The 26,112-nt window shown below is 37.8% G+C and overlaps 1 protein-coding gene across 1 annotated transcript; it reads left to right on the forward strand.

Moving 5' to 3' along the window:
• Nucleotides 1–61: 61 nt before the first annotated feature.
• LOC128738782 (uncharacterized) lies at nt 62–25,619 on the forward strand. The gene is made up of 5 exons (XM_053834157.1): nt 62–474; nt 7,026–7,494; nt 21,596–23,073; nt 23,144–23,926; nt 23,987–25,619. Exons 1-5 carry the CDS (start codon nt 447–449, stop codon nt 25,186–25,188), a joined length of 3,960 nt encoding a protein of 1,319 aa, XP_053690132.1. The 5' UTR covers nt 62–446; the 3' UTR covers nt 25,189–25,619.
• Nucleotides 25,620–26,112: the final 493 nt, after the last annotated feature.

Genomic DNA, 26,112 nt, shown 5'->3' on the forward strand with positions numbered 1-26,112 from the left:
CGAAATATTTTCACCGCTCCGCTCAACCAAATCTGCTGCAGTGTTCGTACGCGACGGTCGCATCGCTCGTTACCGCTGTTTTTGCTCACAGTGTGCTGAAGTGATAGACAGCAGAAAAGATATTTTTCTTCAGTACCGACGCCATATTGTGTAGTGCGGTGTGCTGGGTGAATTCTGGCTCACTGTGGGGAATTTGACGGTCGTGTAGTAGATTGAGATTTGGCGAGTCGATAGATTTGAGGTTAATTAGAGTGCATCGCAGCAAGCGAGTTGAAGTGCAACAGTGCATACAGATTCTGTTGTCTGTTGAAGATGTCAAATGTTTAGTGTTTCGAGGCGGCAAGAACTGGTGAATTAATAAGTGACAGTAAGAAAAACAGGTGAATTAGTAACAGAAAGGGAAGTGAAGTAAATTATTCCAGCCAAGTTTGTGAAAGCGCGAAATAATGTCAGACGAGTACTACGATGAAGACGGTGAGTTCGATATATTTTCGACTGATTCTACCGCTATATTCGAATACGTCAGCGGTGTGTGATTAAAGTTTATCGTTTTCAGTAACATAATTGTACATTAACTTTTGTTTTGTTGGTGCTGCTTTTGTGTCCTTAGCAAGACTTCGAATGTTGCGAAAAAATAGTGCTAGGGTGTATGTTCATATTATATAGCTTTCTTCTTTGTTAATCCGATCGGTCAAATTTGTGTCATAAACTAAAAGGATAGGGTGGTTTTAATGTTTATTTTTCTAATATGCAAAATTATTATATTATTCTTTAAAATCGTTATTACTAGAGATGAATCCTTAGTCTTAACTAAGTTTAGCTAAGAATAGTTGAAATGTTTTTTTATTTGATTATAGTCACTTTAGTAGATTAGGTCATTCGTGACTTCTGCGGGGTTGAGATTTGAACCCGGGTGTTTTCAAAGAAGAAAATTACAAAACTAAATTTTATGTATAAAACTAAACTTCTGGAGTTTAAACTTTTATAAATATTTTTCCCTGTATAACATCAACACATGTTTTATTTTATGATATCTAATTAATAATAAATTGTTGCTAATTTCATAAAATATATTTTAAAACAGCCCGAACTTCACGTTGAATTCCAAATAGGTGTAATATAAAAATAATAGGGGAAAGTCCCCCAGTATAGGGACCTAAGGATTTTGACGTATATAAAATCTACACTTGGCATAAATTCAGCATAACGGCTCGGTGTCCGGTACTGGGTGAGGGGGTCACCAAGTATAATGTACATTTTTACGAATTGAATGTTTTTATGAAAAAATATATTAGTTACTAAGATGCACCATTTGAACTATGACAGTTAGAAGTGTCCGATATTGGGAGCTGTCCGGCGTTGGGGGACTTCCCCCTATAGCAAACCAAAGCCTTGGGCATCTTTGTAAGACTTGATCCTTCTTTATCGACAGACTTCACAGCCGGCTGCTAGAGTATGCCCTACAGCATAAAATTTAATGATAAATTGTAAATACAGTAACGTTCCGATTTTGTCAGTTGTCCCTTGTTGAAATTTGGGCTAACAAAATGGGGAAACTGACAAAATCGGGAAATTTTTTTTTCGAAAATTTCAAAATTCAAAACTTAGGACCTTGCAACATCGAAGATTTTTACTAAAAATTATGTTTTAATCTTCAATTGTTCAACCGAAAGCTCAATGAACCGAGAACAGCACACTGGTCCAGAACCTTATTTGGTGCGCATTAGCTTTGAGCGGGAAAACTTGGTTTTAGGCTTATGGAACCTTCGGAAGAGTTTCTTAAAATTAAAAGTTCTGCCGTTTAGCGGAATTCAAATTTTGATTAATCCCACTAAAAGTGCAATTAAAATTTATTTTTTTTGAGTTTCAATATAATGCATTGATGTGTTCTGCAAAGTTTTACAGCATATTATTCCAAGAAATTTTGCTAAATTTGCTCCGATTTTACTCAAACTCAATGTACTTCTTTTTAGAAAATACTTAGAGCTGTAATTTTTTACAGTGGTGGTGCCAAAAATGCGATTTTTACCTTTCTTCCTAACTTTGAAAAATCATAATTTTTGAACCACTTTAATGGGAGCTAAAAATTATGCATCTTTGCAAAAATAGCAAAAATGTTTTTTTTGTGCTTCATGGGTATATCAAAAGTTCTTTATATTTTTCTGAAAAGCTGCAAGTTTTTTATAAAATTTATCAAAAAATATTGAGATCTATAATTTTTTGTTTTTGGGATACAGTTTCTCAAAAAAAGTTGCGAAAATGCAATGGAGATACATAGTGTATGTTTTTGCGTCTAATTGAATGAACATTTTTAGCAAACAAAACCAAAAATATATAGTTCTTTGCTAGAACTGTTGTACCTGTCCTACCGTAAATCAATTTTCGTATATTAACCCCTCTAAGGTCTACATCGTTTTTAGCGCCGCAAAATTCACTAAAATGGCCATAACTTTTTTATTTTTCAATTTTTTTTCACCAAATTCGGGAATTTTGCCGAAAATATTTTCTATTTTCATAATATCTATAGATAATGGCCATAAGCCATATGGTCCCGGAGTTATTCCGGAGTTCCTTGGGGGACCGAGATATGGCTTTTTTAGATAAAGTTGCCAAATATCTCAAATTTGTTTGAAATCTGTTGATTTTTTAAAATATATCATCGACTGTGGACATATCAGTTACTTTGCCGCAGTTATGAGCCATGGTGCGTGCCATCCGGATCCGGGGGGACGCTATAAATCCGGAACCGGTTCCCGTAACGGGGCATTTCAGCATCAGTAAAGCATGTCGTGTCGCATATCAAAAATCATCAGCATTCGATAAAATAGCGATTGGCGATCATCTCATGTCTTTCAGAGGCCATATGGCCGATTCCAGGTCCCGGACAAGTTCCTCCGAAATCCGTTCTGTGCTTGAATTAGAAAAGAAACCCTCCCCGGACCCGGAACCGGTCATACGGCCTCTGAGAGACATGAGATGATCACCAATCGCTATTTTGTCGAATGCTGATGTTTTTTGATATGCGACACGACATGCTTTACTAACGCTGAAATGTCCCGTTACGGGAACCGGTTCCGGATTCATAGTGTCCCCCCGGATCCGGATGGCGCGCACCATGGCTCATAACTGCGGCAAAGTAGCTGATATGTCCACAGTTGATGATATATTTTAAAAAATCAACAGATTTCAAACAAATTTGAGATATTTGGCAACTTTATCTAAAAAAGCCATATCTCGGTCCCCCAAGGAACTCCGGAATAACTCCGGGACCATATAACATATGACCATTATCTATAGATATTATGAAAATAGAAAATATTTTCGGCAAAATTCCCAAATTTGGTGAAAAAATATTGAAAAATAAAAAAGTTATGGCCATTTTAGTGAATTTTGCGGCGCTAAAAATGATGTAGACCTTAGAGGGGTTAATAAAGCAATGTCGCCGTAGTTGAGCCACCTTTTGGTATTCGCCCACTTCCGTCCCAGAGGAAATTTTGAAAATCTAGATGCATCGTAGCCATATTTCTGGAAAATATTGAACTGATTACTTGATAAATAATGAAGTTATAAGCATTTACTTGAAGACAAAAAATGTTATCAAAGTCGGGCTAAGTTGCTGTACAACATTGCCCGATTTTGGCAATATTTTCTGGGCCAACGCTAAAAATCCAAGAAATACGTAATAAAGTTCTATGTAGAGACAAGAAAAGAATGAATTCCGTGAGAAACGGCCCATATGAGTACAAATACCCTATTTTTTGCGAAACATTGGCGATCTTGTAAAATCAATCATAACCATAACAGTGGTCCGAGACTAACGACATTACCCTATTATTTTTTTATTTAAGACTTAGCCTGCGGCAGGTTCGTCTCAATTATTGAATATATGGTACTACCACCTGCCTTAGCAGAACATCCGTTCATAGCAATGAGCCTATCATGTCAAAAAGAGTTGAACATATTCAACGATTGGTCATGCTTCCCAACTCTTGTATGAAGGGCCAAAAGGGAATTGGTCGATAAGCAACATCACTTACACGTACCAGGGATTTAGAGAATCTCCTTCCAAGGGCTAAGTCACCTGAGTCAATCGTTGAATAAACCGTCTCAATGCAGAATGACTCCAGCAGGTGGGGAGAAGAGCCCGCTCATTATCCACGATGTGTTGTTAATCGGGCCAAGATTAACCCTAGAAAGTTGACTGTTTCACTCTCCCTAGGCCCACCGCTTCAAACAAGTGCTCTGATGGTCCCTCCCTCTTCCCGATTCTAGTTTATTTATGAAATGTGGTATATATGCGTAAAAATAGAACAATCTCACCAGCAGTCCTTCGAATGGAATAGAGTTGCGTCCTTTTAGTTTCCATAAATGCTTCTAATAATTAATTTGATTTTTCTTCTGGTATCCAATATCGATGTGCAGTATTAACACTCGTATTGGCCAAAGTTTTCACTATAAAGCAGTAAATGCTTCATAAGCTAAAACGAAAAAAATAATTAAAATAACTTATATTATGCTTACCAGATCGTGTGGCTCCACCTTCTGCCCAAAACCTCGATTATGAGATCAGGCAGCCGGGAACCACACAGTATCGCACCTCCTAGCTTGGCTACTCAATAGAGCATTACCGGGTATGGCCACGTGGAGGCGCTAGGTAGGGGCTTGGGATAGCTAGAGCTATATTGGACGCTCCTCATTTGCCTTCCCCATTTCATCCCCGCAGGTTCGTCTCAATTATTTGTACATAAAATCGTGTTTTTACTTTTTCCTTCAACTAAACTGTTCGCTTTAGATATAAAATAAGTAGGGAGAGAAATATCCGTTGTGCATTGAACGTACGATTGGTGCCATCGCATTTGTCTATCTCAAAAACTGTAAAGGATTTTTCTTCTGACTCTTATGTAAATTTTCGTCTGCTGAATTCAAGGAAAATAGAAGTCCATCACGTCACGTTTTTTTTTCAAAAACTCATTTTTCGAATCTGAATATGGTTAACGTTCGGTAGCATTAAAAATATCACGAAAGAGATTCAAAGGATAAAAACATGATTTTTCATCAGAACTGTTGATTTATGTAAATCTTCCTAGGTACTACATGAGAGAAAAACTGAGATTCTTTACAAATTTATATGCTAAACCGCATATAATTTACTAAATATTGTATAATATTGTGTAAAATTATATGAAATAACATTCCAATGCAATATTGTTTTGTGTTTAATAACAGTCAATTTACGAAAATAATTTTAAAAATATTTGTTTAGGTTTATATTTACGGAATGTGATACTGTTTTTTATGCCGGCATTAATTTTCCAAAAGGGCGTAACCGAGAGGGAGAGAGTTTCTTTCTCTATGAAATGCTTTTCTTAAAACTTTGACCAAACCAAATTATCGTACAGGTTTGGGCCCAGGAATCCCAGTATTCCATGAAGGTACATGTTCTACGGTGGTGGTAGACTTTAAAAACGCACGAAATCTATATTATGACCGGAAAATTAATTTTTCTAAACATTTATACCTACATCAAAAATTTATATCTCATGAACCAAGTATCGTACAGCCAAGATACAGGAACATTTTCTCGGTAATTCAGAGCAATATTGATTACGAAACTTTTTTCACAATATTTAGTTTATTTATTTGTTTATATAAATGTCTTAATGAATATAACAATAATACTAATTCCCAACATTCCTATAACAAACAATTACGAAAAACATATTGGCACGTAGAATTCGAACATCTCAAACAGGTCGTAGAGTTAAATTCATTTAGAATTTTCGAAAAATCGATTTTTTTTCCAGTTCGCAGTGTATATATATTTGACACAAAAATTTTCATGCTAATTCGTCCAATATTAACGAAGCTACACGTACATTTGTTGTGACGTGTCAGGGCGATTGAAGAAGGAACGCAAAGCAAACTTGTGCTAAAACTCTGTGTTCATAGTTGTTGTAGTTGTACAAGAGTTTTCGAACACTGCCAAACCGAACCATTTAAAATTTTTACCGTAGCTTTCCAAGAATATTTTCTTAGGGTTGATCGAAGGTTTTTCCTCGCGGATTTCTATTTTTCATTTTAGGAACAATTAGGGACAAAATTTGTGGACTCTATTATGTAAGTCATGTCGAGCAACTCGACTCGATTCAGTCACTGTGGAGCGTCGAATACGGTTTGAACAGACAGCGGTTTAAGCCGCTATGCTTAAGGCATCACCAAAACACAGTTGAGCCACAGTTTTTTAGCGGTCGACGCGGTTGTGTGACTTACATAGTACCAAAAGTAGACTAGTCGAGCAAAGTGACACTCGACGTGACTTATATAATAGTGCCCTATGTCAAAAATCTTTTTTTTGTGTTTGAGAAGCCGTCAAAATTATTTCGCTTAATCCTTTGATTAATTCCAAGATATCTATTATGGGTTTTTGATTTTCAATAGACTGAATCCTATAGATATCGTGCTTACCACAAGACGCTTTATTTTAGAAATGTTTCAGGAGTTGTTAATGTAGTTAATAGCTGCTATTTCAATAACGATTTTCACAAATTTCATGAAAATATGATGACATTCTAGGATCCCCGGTATATTTTTTGATAGTTTTGAAGAATGTCTTGAAGTAAAAGAACACATTGTTTTGAATTGGAAGGAGGCAAATAAAAACCCGAATGAAGCCATCAAGCGCAAGCGTACCTTATTCTGAAGGATACGTGATTTATGATATATCAGTGGTGATATATTCAGCTCATATGCAAAATCAAGTCCATAGTACAGAAGACAAAATAGATATCCCAAAAAGGAGAAAAGATTTTGTGAAAGTTTAAAACAACCCAAATCAGGAGTCATGATTTTCATGACAATAAATGTAACAAATAAATAAAAAGGAAACGAAGGATAAGGTTGCGTTATTTTCTCACATAGTCCAAAATTATATCCAATCCGACTATATCGTTGTATGTTAGCATATATAAAATATAAACATCAAACATCAGTTTAATTTTACCCGTAAAATTTGTTTCTTCCTACAGGTTTCCGTCTTACGTTTGAAGATGACACCTCAGAGCAAGAGAAACAGTTCTTCATGCGTGCATTTCCCAATGTCAACCGAATATCGGAGCGTAAGGTCCACTGTACGTCGTGTTACATGCATATTGGGACAGCTCCGATTTCTGAAGCTGTTATCAGAATGCATCCGATTCTACGGGTAACGCACTGTCGTAACTGTCATACGTTCTATAATAGTGGCGAGTTCGACAAGGGTGAAGATGGTAGTGAACTTTACTGTCGCTGGTGCGGCCAGGGAGGTGAGGTGTACTGCTGCTCCAAGTGTCCGTACGTATTTTGCAAAAAGTGCATCGTACAAAATTTGTCCCGTGCCTGCGTGCAAGACATCTCCCGTAATGATAACTGGCAGTGCTTCAGTTGTGCCCCGAAGATCATGTGGCACCTTCGAGCTCAGCACTGGGCATTGGTAAATTACATCGAGAAGCAGAAAAAGTGAGTATATTCTTGAACTATAACTATGTGAACTATAATATCTATTTTAAAACTTTTATAAGTAATATAACTAGAGCTCAATGAAAAGGTCACATTAGTCTGCATTTGGTTGTTTTGTTAAACATACTTCATGTTGGAGGGAATAATACGATGGAATGGACAATATTGAGAAATACTAAGAACATTTATTGCATAAGAAAGACATCACAAAATGGTAATGTTACCATTAAACAATAACATTTTTTGTTATCTTTCTTATATTTTTGGGTACTCTACTAATACGCTGCAATAACTAATGGTAAATTGAATCTACAGTAATACCTCGTTATAAAGCAACTCTAACTTACGCATTAAAAAAATGGACTGTTTACGGATGCTGATAAGAAAATAACTAAGACAGCGAATTGAGTTTGATAAATTTCCCATGGAAGGTAATTATATTAGCTCACTTGCAAAAAAATTCTACGCCCTTGCGAGCGGCTTTCCGGTAGTTATCCGAAACATTCGCCATGGTGGACGAAAACATGCGAATAGACATGTTTTTGAGTTCTTTCTTCGTTTCATTTTACAATTCCTCCGTTTTCACGACAAAATTGCTGGAGTAGATCTTACGCTTCAGGTTTGCCCAGAAATTCTCGATTCTCGGACGCAGCTGGGGGATGTTGGGTGGGTTCGCCGGCTTCGATATTCAGCCGCTCCATCTTCTCTAACGATCGCTTCGAGTAGTGGGCCGACGCCAGATCCGGCCAGAACACCGCGCCTTCGCCCTCTTGGATGAACGACGCAACTTCCGGCAGGCATTTCGTACTATAAATTTCCCCGTTCACGGTCAGTCCGGAGTGAAAGAGCGGCTTTGACATCGCTTTCTCGCTGCTTGTCACCAACAGCAGCACCTTTTTGAGAAATTTGGTGTGTGAAAAGAACTTCACCTCGGAGCTCGCTTCCTTCGTGGAGGAAGTAAATACGAAGTGCCCTGCCAGTCGTTGCCATCCAGGGTGAGATAGGTTTCATTGTCCATCACCACCGCCACGTCGGTCGCGATTTGCCGGGAAAATCGTCTTGACCATTTTATTCAGCTGCTGCCGCTGTGTCATTGCCTGCAGTTCCGAGACTGCCGCTTCCTGACATTTACGTTCATGTTCGCCAGGTACTTTTTCCCTATTTGGCCGGTTGTACCGACCTCCTGTACAAGCGCAGGCAGCGAGTTTACAAAGTACCGCGGAGTACCGTTCTTTGAACGCGGACACTTCTGAACGGAGTAGCTTCGCTGTTTTCGCCATCACGGTTAGAGCTCGACTGATAGAGCTGTAGAATTTTTTTGCAAGTAAGCTAATATAATTACCTTCCATAGGAAATTTATCAAACTCAAGTAGCTGTATTAGTTATTTTTTTATCACCATCCGAAAAAAGTCCGTTTTTTAATGTATGCGTTATTCTTATTTTCGCAACGTTATATGTAGTTATATCGAAGTTATGTTATATCGAAGCAAAAACGAAATTTATTTCTATTCGAAAGAAATTGATTACAAATGAAAGGAAATTTCAAAGCGTCAAGTTTGAAATTTTATGATGATTGATCTTGTAGTTTGAAAGATATATTAGGAAATGTGAAGTTAATTCAGTTGATTTTATTAATTCTAAAAAAATAACGTTATATCGAGGTAAAAGTTATCTTACATGTATCGAGTTACATTATATCTAAGGTGCTTTAAATCAAATTTGCCTTATATCGAGGTATTACTGTGTTATACGTTTTATCACAAGCTGTTTTTCTACAACGGAAAAACAAAAAAAAATCTGAACTACACTTATTACGAGAGCCTTGCAGTTAGCCTCGCAATTGTCGTGTACTCTTGCAGCTGGCTGGCTTATCAATTTAGTTAAGTGACTTATGAGATTTTAGTAATCAAAATTAATCATCTAAATACGAAAATATAATTATCCCTTAACTAAAAGTAGCTCATCAATCAAGCGCACATAATTTTCTGACCATTTTTTTAAGACGTATTCTATCCGAAAAAACATCAGATATTATTTTTTTTAAATAAATATATAACCTTGCAAGGCTCGGATTTGAGCATACAATTTTCGATTTGTGGTCAAATGTAAAAAAAATATGTTAACTAGGATTATACCGCAGCTACTCGCATAACAGTCTCATTTTCGCTGCTAGTGTTTACAGCTGGCTGTTAGAGCAATGAATAAGTACAGGACTACTGTGACGATTCTTCTCTTAATCTGACAGTTCATTTCGTCCGAGAACCGAACATTGGACGTCTGGTTTTTAAGACTAACGTATACTTTGGTACCGACTTGATTAGGTTAATTGCAAATACTGTAGATAACGTTTTTATGACACCAATATTAACATAAAGCGTGCTGCAAGGGATTTTGCTAATAATGGAGCTTTATAGTTTTTTATTTTTTCTGAGCATACGATTACATTGTAGGGTAGATGCTCCATTAGTCGTGCCACTAAGCACAATATAACTTCATTTGTTTGTTTATTGAGGTATATGCTTCAATTAACGCTTGTGGGATGTAAATTTATCAAATACAAGGTATTTGTCACAAGGCAAGAAAATTGCTTTCGTCGTACGAGAAGCTTTATAAAGAAAAAATGAATTTTTCGATTCAATTATGTTGTACCAACAGTTGCGCTAACGTTTCCTTAATTAAGTTTGGTGTTCCTTTAATTGTGTTATTCCATATACCTTGCTAGGTTGCTAAGTGAAAAAACATCGTAGCAAAACTATACAAATGAGCGCCTATAGTTGTGCGCTCCAACTGCGCGTATAGTTGCGTTAGGTTTTAGAAAATTGGCATTTTAGCAAATAATGCTTTATTTTAAATGGTGTAATCTAACTACCAATACTTCTAAGAACCTGTTTTATATAATGAACGTAATTGTTTTATCTAAAATGCTACGGTGACGAATATATGCATTAAAAATGAATAGTAGCGCAACTATTGGTACTACCACAACTATTGGATCAACTACCCTAATGCTTTTTTGTTATTTACCGCCATTCTAGCGTACTAGGGTAGATGCTCCAGTAATGGAGGAATTATCTCGGGGGATAGTGTGTAAAGACAATTTGAACACTCAATTTATCAGTTTCCAATTGAACTACCTGATAATATGGTGCACCATAGTGTTGGCTTTAAATACATACCAAAATTATAGTATTCTGCTGGTTAATATATCTAAAATATTGCTTTTCCTGACATTAGTATGTGCTCCTAAAGTAGTGGTAATGTTCCTATAATAGTGGAAAATTTGCCTATAATAGTGGAATGTTGTTTACCGCCTTAGCAACACTTGTAATGAGCATGGCAGCCGGTGGATAACAACGTAGACTTGTTAAAATGCTATGGATTGTTACGAATTTCTTAAGAATTGCACTCTATTGGACTGCTGAAAAGGAATTTGTAATTTTTGCACCAACATCTTGAATTTTAACTGTGTATCTTAGATAAAACTGTTACCAAATATATATTTAACAATAGAAAACGGAAATTATCTCTAAATCCACCAAAATTATGATATATTTCGAGTTTCCACCACTACTGGTACTACCACAACTACTGGAGCATCTACCCTATTGCTCGTTGGAAATGAAAAAATATCCAAGCCACAACTGAAACATCTTACATAAGATATATAATCAAGTTTTGTTGACATTTACTTTTATACAAAATTTTAAATTTATTATGGAATCGGATACTGATTGACAGAGCACAATGCTAAATTTGCCGATGCAAAGTATATAAAGTAATATTAAGCAATAAACGTATTGCTGAAACATTTTATACGACTCCACTCCGTGTTGTAAGATGAATTGCAATGTAACTGCAACTGATATTTACTGATACATACAGGGTATAGTCTACAAGCATGTTTGCTGTATTAATGCTTATTGGGCGTTTGTTTTCCGAATATTGTCTACATAATGGCCGAATAAGCCATTACTCAAATAAAATTTGTGTTACCATATATAATGTAATAGCACATGCCACATATCACATTTTTACATGCAGTATAATAAAAATCGAACTTATAATATAATCATAGTTAATTTAATGCATACAAAATAACAGGAGAAAACAATTTCATCAAGAACCACCCTAGCAGGGTCAGTTGGCAAGAGAAAACAAAATGGCCGCCACACACTTTACAAAAACTTTGCTTTGATTTCATTTCTTCTACCCGGAATCAGACCTTCGCTCAATACCTTTCCATACATGCTCACGCCCCACACAAGCATGCCAGCAAAAAAGAGGCAACAGTATGCGAACGAGCGTTCGACGTGTCGACGTTCGCCCGTTTGGTGCAGTGCCATGTGGTGTTCAGTAGGTTCGAAACGGCAAACGTAGCAAGCTTCTTGTTTGGCTATGATAGGGTAAAGCAACAAAATGTGGGCTTGCTGTATCATACCATAGATAGCGTTGTTTTGTAATTTGGGCATAGTTTCAGAAAATTAATTCCTCAGATTACCTAATTACTGTTGTTGACTATTTTGTAAAAAGAGGGTTTAAATGGAGTTTTGAATGCGTAGCGAAAAATTCGCTAAGAAACAACATAATACATGACTGAAACAAAAACCATAGCTGTGATGGGGTCAGTCCCGGCATAGTGGTCTTGGTCTTTTTTCAGATTTTATTTGATATTCTACTTGAACATTCAAATGTATACGGAGCGAAAAGACTCCAATTTATTTCAAACAAAATTATTGTTGCTCTAAGCTTCAAAAAAATATTTTTATAACAACCTGAAAATATTGTTGTTTCAAAACGAGATTCTGTTTGAATCAAGAAAATAACAGTTTTGAATTAAAAGTAAAGTATTTTCAAATTTGAAGTTAAGATTGATATAACAATAAATATTTTCATTTCAATCATAGATTTCAGTTTGAAACAAAACGAAATTTTTGTTTGTGCGTAAAACAACCATAAATATGGTTGAAACTATATTTTTATTCTCCGTGTAGTTTGCAGTTATTTTGAGTCATAGCTACTTTGGTAAATGCACTAAACTTGCCTCTCTAACAATCTGCATCAAGTTATAGCGAAATAGGTCGCTCTGTCACTGGCCTATTGCAGTCCGACTTTGAGTCTAAATACCATAAGTTCATTTCCGAGGGTCTGGAGTATCATTTAATCTTTATAAGTAGATACTCCCAACGACTGTAAATATATAATATAGGAAGCACATGGTACGGGAGGTCCATGCTTTCTTACTTACTCTTGATTTAAAGCAGTTATGTATTGATTGTGATTCCACTTGACTTTTTGGAATTGTTTCTGGGGTACATGCTGCGCAGTTGTTTCGTGTCATATTTCTAAAATTCTCATAAAATTCGAATTCAAATTAACAACACAATCAAAAAACAATTCGGCTGTGTAAAGTCGTTTGACACTGACAGAAAAAGGTTTAAAGTTTATAAACTCAATACTTGCAAATGATAAACATAAATGCTTCATAAGTATCAAATATTTTCAAAACTAAGTCGTTTATAAATAATAAATAAATAAAATATGTTACCTTGAAGAATGCATGGTTGAAACGTCGACTGTTCCAATTGCTTTACTCGAACGTTGAAATAGAGTAAAAACAAAATGGCTACTGACACGTAACACGTCGCAACGGTGCTGACACATCGTGGCGAAGCCAGACTACTTGAGAGATATTTTGTTCATTTCGTGCACGTTATACAGGTCGTAATACACGCACGCATAATTTTAACCCATACCAAAGCAACGCCCAAAATAGCGTAGAGCGATCACACTGCCTCCGCGCCGCGCCACCACCACATCTCGCAAAGCACATCGGCGTTCGTAGCCAGGCCACAGTCGTGCTGCCAGCAGCAGCACAAATTGCGGCCCGAGTAGATTCATCGGCAGTGTGCGAAGGCGAGTGGAAAATAAAGTACAGTTGTCGAGCTGATAGGGCAAACGGACGACCGGGTGTCCGGGGCATTTATAAAACCAGTTTGTTGTATAGTCTGCACATGCGCCTTCCATATCGCCAGTTACTCAGTCTTCTCCCCGGTTGAAATGACGATGAAATCAATGAATATGAGGGGCGTAGGATTTAGGTGGATTTGTTGGGTTTAGGATGGGTTGTATGAATTTTTACTAGAATTTTATAATATGATCAATTGAATCAATAAAAAATCAAGAATGAAGGATATGAAAACTTAGCAAATTGAGAGCGAAATAGACTTGAGCGAGTTTTTAAATAGACACAAACATGTCTTTGAGAAAGTTGTTGACTATGATTTTTTTAATATGGGGTAAAAACCTAACCTTGCCTAGTTATATTGCACAAAAGATAAATTTAAGGTGATAATTTGATTTGTTGATTTATTTGATTACACTTTTGAGTTACTTAAAATTATTTCATTTGGCGAATTCATATATTAAGTTTAAATTTATAAAAAATTATTGTATATATTTTAAATAATAAATAAAAACTAATCAATAATTTTTGTGTTTCACCACCTTTATCTAATACCTTGAAAATTTATGACTTAATAGATCAATCAAAACCTCCTAATAAAACGCTTTATAAAACTCTACTTGAAAAACAACAGAAAATTTTACTTGCGATGCGTTATGTGCCAGCTGTACGGTGGCGAATAACCAACAAAAAGAGAATGTCAAAACGGACCGTCGCTGCAACGTTGCCGTATTCTCACGGCTCTATGAGGCTGGTGACGTCAACTGAACAAAAAAACAGTGTACTGATAGCAAGGTTGCCGTATTTGTTACTCTGGCAACTGCTGTCCATGTTTTGCCTGCATCGCATACTTTGGTCGTGCGGCCGCAGCATGAAGTGAGCGCTGTCTATGCGGCATTGATTTTCGTTCAACTTCTGAATAGGGTAAGCAACAACAGCGCCGTACTGAATTTTAGAAACGTGCGGGTAGACCTTATAGCTGGAAAGACATGCTGGAGTGGAGTAGGCCGGTGCAAAATCACGAGTTGCGATGGCACGGACGATGGTGCGGCGTGCATGAGAGAAATAAAGTAACACCGTTCGACTCATACTCTGCTGTTTGGGGAGCGACATTTCTCGAACATCAACAGATATTGAGTGCGGAGTAAAAATAGCGTTCATCAATGTTGGTTTCCCGAGTTCAATATGGCGCCCGGGGAGGGACTACCCTGGATGAGATTCTGTTTATTTGCTTTTACAAATGATATGCCATAGTTTTCTAAAACAATAGAAAGTCCTGATATTAAAAGATAAGAATATTAAAAGACGTGGTACGATCTAAAAATGAAATGAGTCTGAAGAAATTTGAATTAGCAGGCAGTTCTAGGGTAAACCCCCCATATGTTGTTCCAAGGCAGCGAAAAATGTTTTTACTCTTCGAGACATTATAACATTTTAGACATCCTTGAAAAGTTTCACTGGAATATTGAACTGAACAATTGGCGAAGCCAGCTTTGCTTCTTTTGTTCAGATTTTTTGCATGAGAAAAAAGAGAAGGAAGTATTTGTGCTTTTGTCACCACTCACGTGTTGACAGTTCGGCTTTTGTAAGTGCGAGCAGTCTTACTGCTAGGATCGCCAATAAGTTCATTGCTTAGCATAAGGGGTTATATACCGTTAGAATTTTCGAAAAATCGATTTTCTATTTATTTCATGATCGTAGTGTACATATACTTAAGTATGCACACAGAACATTTTACGCCGATTCGGCAAATATTAACGAAGTTATACGCATATTTGTAACGACGTGTCAGAGCGATTGAAGAAGGAATGTGAAACTTTGAACGCGTGTTTCTCAAAACCGTGTTTTCAAAGTCGGTGAGCAAGATTTCTTGAAAACGGCTGATCCGAATCACTTCAAATTTTGACACAAGGGTTCTAAGGATATATTCCACAGATTAATCGAAGGTTTTTCCTCACCGATTACTATTTCTTAAGAGTAAAATTTATGCTAAAAATTGATTTTTTATGTTTAACAATCGTCAAAAATGATTATATTGCTAAATTCTTCGATTAATCTATAAATATATTTTATCACATTCCTTTTTGGTTTTTCGATGATTCAGTCCAAAGATATCGTGCTCTCTGCAAGACGCCTTATTTTAGAAAAGTTCCGGGAGTTTACCTATTGCCACTATTTAAATAACTTTTTTCAAAAACAAAATATGTTAAAATGCAGCCAAAAGCTACTGTAAGATGTATACAAATTTTCACTTTAATTACTTAAAGGGTTTTCTAGAAAAATTGTAGAAAAATCCACTTTTTTAAGCCTCCTAACTGTATATAACCCCATAAAAACTTAGATTCACACAAGTATATCTGAGTAAATCTCTTTTTTATATAAATGACAACATAAATTGTCTTATAGTTTCAGTCAATGTGCCTGGAACTAACTTCAATATCTCCTAAAATCGGTGCAAATAAACCCAGACTTGTTTCATTTTCAGAACTGAGCTCAAGCAAGTTTTCAAGATTGGAAAACACACATGAATTAATGTAAGTTGTCCTTAATTTTAATTGAAACACTTTTCATGGACGCTGGTAGACATTACTTTTAAAATGAATCGATACCACTTCAGTTAAATTTAAAAAATTCATTGCTTCATCGCCGCGTGAGACTTTTTGGTTGAAAGTACGTTGTGGGATCCTTTGTGTCCGTGTGGCACCGAAGCAGTGGAAAAAATATACCCACCAGCCTAAGCAATAAGAAATACTTTTTACCAGAATTGTGACGGTTACCCAGGGTTGATCGCGCAAGGAATGCTTTAAATTTATTTATTTATTTCTTCAACAAATAGTTGCACAGATTATTCACTAACTTAAGGCCTTAATTCTATGTTTATAAGTACATTTACTGATATTGAAGTCGAACAAACTTGACGTTTCATCAAAAGCACGGCAGCACATAGTCCACGGTTATTTAAATTTAATGTTTTAAGATTTAGAGTATTTTTATTTCTGGCAATATTTTAATTATTTTTATGACCAGAAGAAAAGAAAGAAAGAAAGAAGTTAATTGAAAATATCATATTCAAAAAATTATTGTAAAATACCTCTTTAAGATTAAACTGATTTTATTAATTTTAGACACTTTGCATCAGTGATGCATTTGGTGCTGAAAATCATTGGTTTTTCAATGCGTTAGCATTTTTTGTATTTTGCTTTTTACATACTTGAAAAAAACCTCTAGGTGATGAAACGAAATAGAGAAATTAAACTGCTGTTTTTGCAAACCATTGTTATTGTATAAAATGTGTCGAATGGTCTCAGAATTTCATAACATTTCGTGCACGAGCAAAGTTGATGAATTTCTGAACAAAAGCAATGTTTTTAGATCTGCTATTTTTTCAAAAACCCTAATAGAAAAATAATTTATGTATAATACATTATTTTTAGTATACATTTTTTCATGTCTAGAAATCATTTTCCTACATCTCATTCTTAGACATAATTCCGGAGTAATTTTCGAGATACGACTTTTGAAACAATTCCATTGAAAATAAATACGCCCTTTTTAAAAATGAGCCTTAAATCCAAATGTTGCGAATATCTGTCGTTTGTAGGTGCTTGTTTCCGCCTATCAAACATGCCGGTAAAGTTTAATCCAAATCAGAAAAATTCATCTTAAATTTCAGCTACCCTATTCTACCCTGCAGAATAGGAGGAAATAAAATAATCGAAAAATGCTGGGGCTCCACTCTAGATATGAGCGCTAGTTTCCCCAAGTTTTTTGTATCAGGTCATAAGCAAACTGGCAGGACGCCAAATTCGGCTAAAATAGGTAGATTTTTTGTTAGATACCAAGAAGGTCAAAAGCGACATTCGTCCTTGTAGATGTGTCTGTTGACGGTCTCCGATATGATGAACGTCTGACACATTCACAGACCGTTGGCCAATCAACGTGTTTTAGAGATTTACATTCTCATGAACGGCAAACATACAGGTGTCCCGGTATATGTCTGGTGTCGGCCTTAATGTATGTATCATCATCCATCATAAGGCAGAACGATTTTTCGAATTACTTCATGTTTCCTTGCGCGAGTTGAGACCATCGCGATCTCAACAAATAAATTCGTATTAAGTAATTCTTTCTTCAGCGATGCTTTAACGTTGCAGCTTCGCGAGGTCTGGTGATCAGAAGCACTTTCTCCCCTCGCAAAAATATCCACAAAGTCACCTGGAGATCACCTGAACCTAGACTACATTGAACAAAATCAACAATATTCTCGAATCCTCCCCCTCGGTTAAACATTCGGCAGTTGGAAAATCCGCATTTTGTATAGAACTATGCGCACCTTCTGGAAGAAGTTGTCGAGCGTGGAATAAGTTGATCATGATCCTGGGGAAGAAAAGGCTCCAGAATAAGAGCAGAGCTAGTGAAGAGCTAGAACAAAGGTGAATCGGTCTTGTAAAGGATACACACCGAAGCCTAATACGTGTAGTGTAGAAGAGAGAAAGCTTATCACAAACGAGCGCGAGGATATCGACAGGTAAAAGCAATCCTTCACTGGTTTCTGAATGACCATATAAACGAAAGCTGTGTCGCGGCTTCAGATCTTAAAAAGAGCCAGCTAAAGATTAATAGCGCCACATGAACGGACCTACTATCAGCAGAACTTTACAAAAACAGTAAAAAAACACTATCAACGGCATTTCACTAAATAATTTCAATGATTTGGAAGGAGGAGAAACTACCAGAGGAATGAATGGAAGGTGTGGTTTGCCCCATCTACAAAAATAGCGATCTGCTCGATTGCTGTAATTACCACGGCATTACGCTAACCAACGCCGCCTTCAAGAGGCTCTCCCAGACCTGGTAACGTTGCCTCTCCAATAGCAAGAAGTTTCATAGGGCAGTATCTGGCAGGCTCTATGGGGCCCCTGCTACTGCGGATCACATTTCCACACTCCGACAAATCCTCCAGAAATATTGGGAGTGCAGCGTACCCTCGCATTATATACTCATGGATTTCAGGGCAGCATACGATAAAGTTGAACGTGAATAGTTCTGGCGAATAATGCACGATAACGGTTTTCCGGACATTTTGACGCAGCTGATTAAAGCTATTCTGGAGTGAGTGATGTGCTACATGTGTGACTCTTTTGTCTTTTCGAATCGCGTAAAGTTGCAGCCAGAGTCTTCAGAGACGACCTTGAGATCATTACTAGATACCTTGAACTGGCGGAAGCAATCTACGTCAGGTTAAAAACGAGAGCTGGGAGGATTGAGCCACAAATTAATGCATCCGAAACTAACACGGACAGGGACGTAACTCAAAGTGGTTGTTGAGTTTATATATTTGGGATCTCGGATCACCGCCGACAATAACTAGAGTAACCCGAAGTTGGGGGTTACCTACTTTGCCTTCCACTAGACGTTTTGATCAAGGAGTATCCGCCGTCACACAAAGCTGACGATATCACAAAACGGTAATTATACTGATACCCCTTAACCCACAGCACAGGCTACTCCGGCTCTATACTGCTGAAAAGGAAGAGTTGTGATTCTTTTTTCATACATCCCACACTCCTATTAAAAATCATTATGAATGAATCAATCCTAGAAAACCATGAAAAAAAATTAGAATGATGCGAGCCATAATTAATTATTCTATATTTCAATCTTCGCACTCAATTTTTGTCACTGAGAGGGTCAAATTTTCTTCTGTTCAAATTATGATTCTACAGTTAGTAAAGTAACCCTTAGGGTAAGAATGATATACCGTTCTAATTCAAATTTCGGACGACTTCGGACTTCGGACTGTTTAGCATGAAATACGCATGATAAACGTTGGTAATACGACAAAATCACGTGCACCATCGTTTTCATAAGGATGTTCTCTATCCGAGGAGGCATAACATTAAGCTGTAAGACTCCTTGTTGGGAATCAGTAGGCGCTGGAAGAAGTGAAAACTCCGATTTTCACTTGTTTAGCTTACTCTTAGCGTTTTGCGTAAAAGTTGTTGTTTTAAAGAGTTGTTGCATTATTTGACCAATTTTAAAGCGATTTGCTTTGCTTGCTATGATTATTAGGTACGTGGAAGGTATGTAATAACTAAAACAAAGTTGAACTACAGTGATAAATGCTGTATTATAAAGATATTAGGATAACTTAAGTGTCCGAAATTTGAACCACACTTTGCACGGACGATTCAAACTTCGGACAGTCACACATAATATCAGATTATTCAGGTTCTTATCGAAAATAAATGCTCCTGAGTATAATGATGTGCAAATTGAAGTTCGCACAATTTGAAAATATGTATCAACTAACCATATAACTATCGATTAAAATGTTTTTACGAGTGAACAGCCAAATCCTATCGCTAGGCGAATAGAAAAGGCAAAGGTCCAGTAAAAAATACATCAACTCACTTAATTAAGTTAAGCTGCACGATAAACGTTATTTCCATCATTATATTACGCGCGTTTGATGTATGAGACAGAAATGTTCGTAGTTTGAAAGAAGACCATAAAATCGTCATTTTCAACATTCTTCAGTGCAAATAAATAAATTTTCATGCTGCTGAACTGCTCAATAAGATAAAATTATAATATCTTCGAACATTTTGCTTGGGACATAGTTGCAGCATAACTTAACCCTCTCTGTCCCAGGGGAGTTTTGGTGGTTTATAGTTTTTGATCATGTGAAAAAGCTATTAATAAGCAATTCGTAAAGCAAAACTATTCAGCTTGTAAAACAATGTTTTTGCTACGTTATGAAATCAAAATATCCATATTTGAATGCCTTAAAAATTTTATCGACCAATTTTAGTATCGGAAGTCATGGAGCACCTGTGCTACCATGGGACAGAGAGGGTTAAGTGTTCGAAGTTACGAATCAGAACGGTCATTATCATTTTATTTTTTTTTTGACCTCATTCCAAGGTCAAGACTAAAAACTTGAGATTAGTCCATTATCATTTTGCAAATTCTGTATCATAATCATGAAATATATCTTTCAAACAAATGGTTTTTCATTTGTTTAAAAAATATACACTTCAAAAGAAAATCCAGGCTACGTCATTGGAAGCGGTGATGCTTCAGTTGAAACAGAAACTTCATTGTTTCATTGTTGAGTGACGATTTGCAATTGAAGCTGACGTTGTCGGGTCCTGGTGGTGAATGTCAAAAACTGGAGAGGTGTAGACCCTATCAAAAGAAAATGATCATACCTGGGTAGAGGTTAACTTTGTGCGAAGAGACTTCCAACGGCAGGTGGCCGGCAACATAGCTGCGACCCGCGACTGTCTTTTCCTGAACCATTATCGATAATATAACAACTTCGGCTCTTCTTGAAGTCTACTCGAACTTGACATACTGCCACTATGCTGGGCCCGTTTTAAATTGGTACAAAACCAGTAAAAGTAGTTTTGCAGCACAAACACCAAGTATTCCGGAACTTTACTGTATTGAGAAAGCTTAGATAATCGTGTAGACAATCTTTCGTAAATCTCTGAAATTATTCAATGAACTTCAATTGAGAAGAAATTGCAATTAAGAGTGTAAACAATTCGGCCCATTTCTGATAAAAACGGTCAGGATATGGGTATGGGTGTTTGGATTGGGAAAGGTGCTTCAAGAAAGCAATACATACTGTAAAATATAACTAGCAGGTTCAAAAAGAAGGAACATTCCTAGCATCCTATTTCATGTGTTCATTTTTTTTAGTTTTTATTATATAATAAGAAGGTGACATCCTCATTAGCAGCTTTCAGTTAATTCGTTTGAAGCGTCTAAATATTTCATTCGAGCGAAACAACTATCAAATGCATGTGTAGGGGAATGGTAGGAATAGATAAAATGCTGAAAGAAATGTCGTTATGATCACCGTCAGCTTCCTTCGTGATGAAAGCAAAAGCACTTGCCGGTGCAGAAGACTATGCCTAGTTTATGTACAAAAAGATGAAAATCCTTGCCAATTAGTAACTATAACTACCTCTTCCTTCCAGTTAAGTGAATTCCTTGCTGAGGCTACTGGAAAATTACCAGTTCTATTTACACTGCTTATAAATGGTTATCAAAAATGTCAATCACTTGCAGACATACTTTTTTCGAGTCGCTTTAATATTAATTCTACTCCTTTCCATCTATTTTCAGGGACATGAAGGACAAAAACCACACGGTCCAAAGTATCAATAATCTAATGAAACAAGATAACACGACATGCTGTAACAACAAAGGGCTTAACAAGAAGTCCAGTACTCCGGCTTCAGCCAAGAAAGGTGTGAAACGTGCTTCCGATGCCCATGAATCGGGAGCCGCCAAGATACCGGAAAAGCGTACAATGATGCAGGTACAACAGCAGCAGCAATCGCCTGTCCTTCAACCTCCGGTAGCGAAAAAGGTGAAAACAGATAACAATGAAGTGGTTTGTACACCGGACATCATGAGCATGTTTATGAATCCAGAGGAATCGAATAATGCGGCGGGAGCGAGACCAGCTCAACCGGCTCAAAAGCCGGCACCAGCTCCTCCAGCACCCGTTTCAGTTCCGATGTCCCAGCGGCAGGTCGTCGTTCGTCCTGCTTTTCAAGGCGCACAAAATCCAGTGCCCATGCGTATGCCAATAGCCAACGCTTCGAATTTGGTACCTCCACCGGTTTATCATACCATCAACGGATATAAAATTGACCTGCATACCGCAGCTCAACAGGGAACATACCGTTTACCGAACGGTAAACTCATTCAGGTGAGAAAGCAAGCTCCTGCAGCTCCATCTCCGCAACAGGCGGTTGCAAACCGAAACGTAACCATAGCTCCGAAACCCCCTACAACATATTATAATCCACCAAATGTGGTTCCAAACCAGCCAGCGCGCGTGATCAATGGTAACCCGAATGTACACATAAATCTAGCGTTGCAACAACAGCAACAGCTGCAAGAGCAACGTCTTCAGCAGCAGCGCCAGCAGCAACAACAGCAGCAACAATATCAACAACAGCAACAACAATTGCTTCAGCAAGTGCGGCCACCACTAATGGTTCAAGTTGGCCAACCTCAGCCAACCATAGTAGCCGGTCAACCAAATCCGGCACTCCAATTACCGACCCTCGTAATGCTGCAGAGTATGGTCAACGGTCCACACGAGGACTCCCCTCTCGGACGATCACGGAAGAACTTCGAAGGCAAACTGCTATCTGGCGTTGAAATCTGTCAGCACATTGTCAGTAAAATCAACACCCTGACCAATTCGAATCCATTCAAAAACATTCGTAACGTACGCGACTTAAAAGAATTGTACATCCATGTTTCATATCTGCTAACGTATGCTATCGGAAGATTCAAGACGTTGCAAGAGAAATGCGTTGACGATGTGAAAAAGATGGGCTTTACTAAGGAGTCGGACTTTGTTATGATGGGCGAGCAAATCAGCAATCGTAACCCGGACGAGGACAAGAGCGATGACGAAGGTGACTGTGAGATAGTCGAGCAGAATACAACATTGATCACGATTGATTCCGAGGACGAAGAGGAAGGCGGAAAGAAGCATAAAGACTCCTCGCCGAACAAGCGACAACCGGCTGCAACCGAGACAGAAGTGGCGGTGGCAGCTATTTTAGAGGACAAAAATGATGGTAAGTTTTTGGGTAATGCGCTTAAATGCGTTGATATTCTACTATGAAACATGCTTTGTATTCTTTACAGCCGATATGTCTGGTGACCCGATCCCAATGGATGACTTCCTTCATGTTAGCCTTAGCGAAGGCGACAAGTCGTTGGAGCCAACTAGCAGTACTGTATCAATTGCTACTGATGCTTCGGATAAAACTGACAAAGCGGATGCAAACAACAAAGATGGTAGCAGCAATGATAAGGCGGAAAATGACGAAGACGACGTGGTCGAGATAATAGATGAAGCAGCAACAGAGGATGTGTTACCCGAGAAGCAAACAGATAACAATGCGGAAACGGTAGCTGATGAAACAACAGCAGCAACCGTTGAAAATGTGACTGACAAATCGGCAAAGTCACAGGAGGAAGCCACTGAGAAACTTGCCGTTGATGAGGTAAATAAAGAATCGTCTAAAAAACTCGAGGATAAGGCCAATGATGAAACAGTAAATAATAAGGTCGAGACAGATAAACCTGTTGAAGCAGAAAAGGAAGCTAAAGAAAAGGAAGGGGAACCAGAAAAGATGGAAGTGGAACAATCTGGAGATATTTCAACCGGTATTTCTGAGCAAAATGTTGTAGAGTCTACCGAAGAAAAGGTTGAAAACGAAAAACAAGTCGAAGAGAATAAATCCTCCGATGTTTCGAACAACGCAAACGATGATTCGGAAGCTAAAGCGGGCAATACAGACCAAGAAAAAGCTGACGACAAGGCTGACGATGGAGAGAAGATGGAAACAAATGACGTTGAAACGAGTAAACAATCCATTGATGATGTTACAAAGGAAGAGACAGCGAAACCCAGTGAAACTAATGGTAAACATTCCGGTAAGACACGTACGGCTGTTACTCTAACCCGCATCTATTATATTTTAGATCCGATCGAATTAGACGACGACGAAGACGATGACGTTACGGTGGTGGAGCCAGTTGACGAAAATGAGGTGGATCCTTTAAACAGTTCCATTGATCCGCTCAATGACGTCGACAATACGCAAGTAAACGAATGTTCCGTTGAAAGTGTGGCAGAAGGTGATAGTTCGGAGAAAAGTACATCACCTGGCAAACCTACGGATAGTACTGTGGCCGTTGCTGAATCTTCAAAGGAAGATGTCGCTGAAGGTTCTGATCCTACTGCGTCGGATGTTGAGATGTCTGGTGAAACCTGTACGTCTTCCAAGGCAACAGAGGAGGTGGCTGGGACAGCTGGCGTTAGCGAGTCTTTAGAGACTGATGAACCCATGACGGTCATTGAGATAGCTAAGAGTGCTGAAGCAGAAGATGTTACAGATGCTTCGCAGGTTTCAGAATCTAATTCAAAAGCCGTTGATGAGGTTGATGAGGTTCAAGCACCTGTCAGTGAGCCTTCAGAGATTGATGAGCCTCCCACGGTCATTGAAGTAGCTGAGAATTCTGAGCCTACAGATGCTACAGACGCCTCACAGGTTTCTGAATCTAATATCAAAACCGTTGATGAAGTTCAAGAGCTTACCAAGTCTGTACATGAATCAGATGATCATTCGTCTGTGAGCAACGCCCTGGATATCGAAAAACAATCAGCTGAAAGCGCTGTTTCGGATGCACCTGCGGTATCAGAAACTCTGCCAGAAGAATTGGAAGCTCCCACAGGTAACGATTTGTTAGCTAGCATAGAGGATTCTTTCCAAAAACTGCAACAATTATTTGATGCCACCGAAAATGATGCCGATGTGGAGCAACCACCACAGGCGAATGATGCCGATGTTGATATGAATCCGACAGAACCCGCTCCGGCAGAGCAAATGGAAGTAGATGAAAGTCCATCAGTAGGCGAACTGGAAAATGGTCTTCTTGAGGCAGCACAAAAAACTTTAGATAAGAATTTCGACCGTACTACCGCCGACACAAATTTACTGGGATTGGAGGACGGGCTGGAGCTCATTACTTCCGATGAAAATTTTACTAATTCTCAAAAAAGTCTAAACTCTCCACAAAATTCCACAACTTCTTTAGCGGAAAAGTCTGTGCCAAGCGATAAGCTTGAAGAAGTCCAGAATTGTACATCGCTGGATGAGCTACCGGTTAACGGTGACTGTTAGGGCGATTCCTTATTATGTACAAATTATGTTAATTATCCATCAGCACTGCATCCATTACGTTTTACGACTATGTGAAGTTTGAGAAAGAGAGATTCGCAACTTTAAGATGCGCGATAAAGTAGTGTAACACTACTTCCGTAGTAGCGAAGTATAATTAGTTCTTACACTAAAACTATAAATAGAATTAGTATTACTAACATCAATAAAAACTGCTGATTGCCGACAACGGAAAATTTTACGTTTGCTATTGGAATAGCTGATATGATATAGTATACATAATTCATAAGCATCGTTTGTGACATTTACAATTAGTGCTGAGTTTCAAATAATCAAACAATAGAGTTTGTACCCTCTAAAATCATAAATTATAAAACGCTAGATTCGTAAAAGGTAATTGTAAGAGATACACTGAATAAAAGGAATTTAATAGTTTATGGATGTCAAACAAGCGACATATCGAAATTATTAAATAGAGAAATTACCGATTCCATTGAAATTGATGAAAAAGTTTAGACTCAATGTCTGAATACCATCTTTGGGTATTAGCATAATCTCGAAGATTGCTCAGTGAGAACCTGCTTCCTGCACTGGCTCGTGTCACAAACTAGAGGTCCCAAGTACGATGAAGTGAACCAAAAGAGTGTTCGACGACTCACAAAAAACTCAAGAAATTCGTACGAGTCGGAAAGCAGTATTTTTTTCCCAGCGACCGATAAGACGCAGAGAAGCAAGGGTTCTTCCGTATCATGGTAGTCCCTCACCTCCCCGCCGCATCCATCCTTGCCGACAAACAACGGTCTTGGGTGTGAGTGATATAACGTACTAGGTAAGCGTAACATCTTCTTTATCACTTCTTTGAAGAACTCTTTTAATCCTCCGCTGCTTGACTACCAGAACGTGCGTTCATTTCGAACCAAATTCTTT

The sequence above is a fragment of the Sabethes cyaneus genome, chromosome 2 (genome assembly GCF_943734655.1).
Source record: "Sabethes cyaneus chromosome 2, idSabCyanKW18_F2, whole genome shotgun sequence".
NCBI lineage: Eukaryota > Metazoa > Arthropoda > Insecta > Diptera > Culicidae > Sabethes > Sabethes cyaneus.

What these genes read in the sequence shown, in the direction of transcription:
- LOC128738782 (XM_053834157.1), top strand. Translation starts at nt 447, where the DNA reads ATGTCAGACGAGTACTACGATGAAGACG. An exon ending in TTTAGAGGACAAAAATGATG is followed by an intron (nt 23,074 to 23,143) that starts GTAAGTTTTTGG and finishes TATTCTTTACAG; the next exon opens with CCGATATGTCTGGTGACCCG. An exon ending in GAAACCCAGTGAAACTAATG is followed by an intron (nt 23,927 to 23,986) that starts GTAAACATTCCG and finishes ATTATATTTTAG; the next exon opens with ATCCGATCGAATTAGACGAC.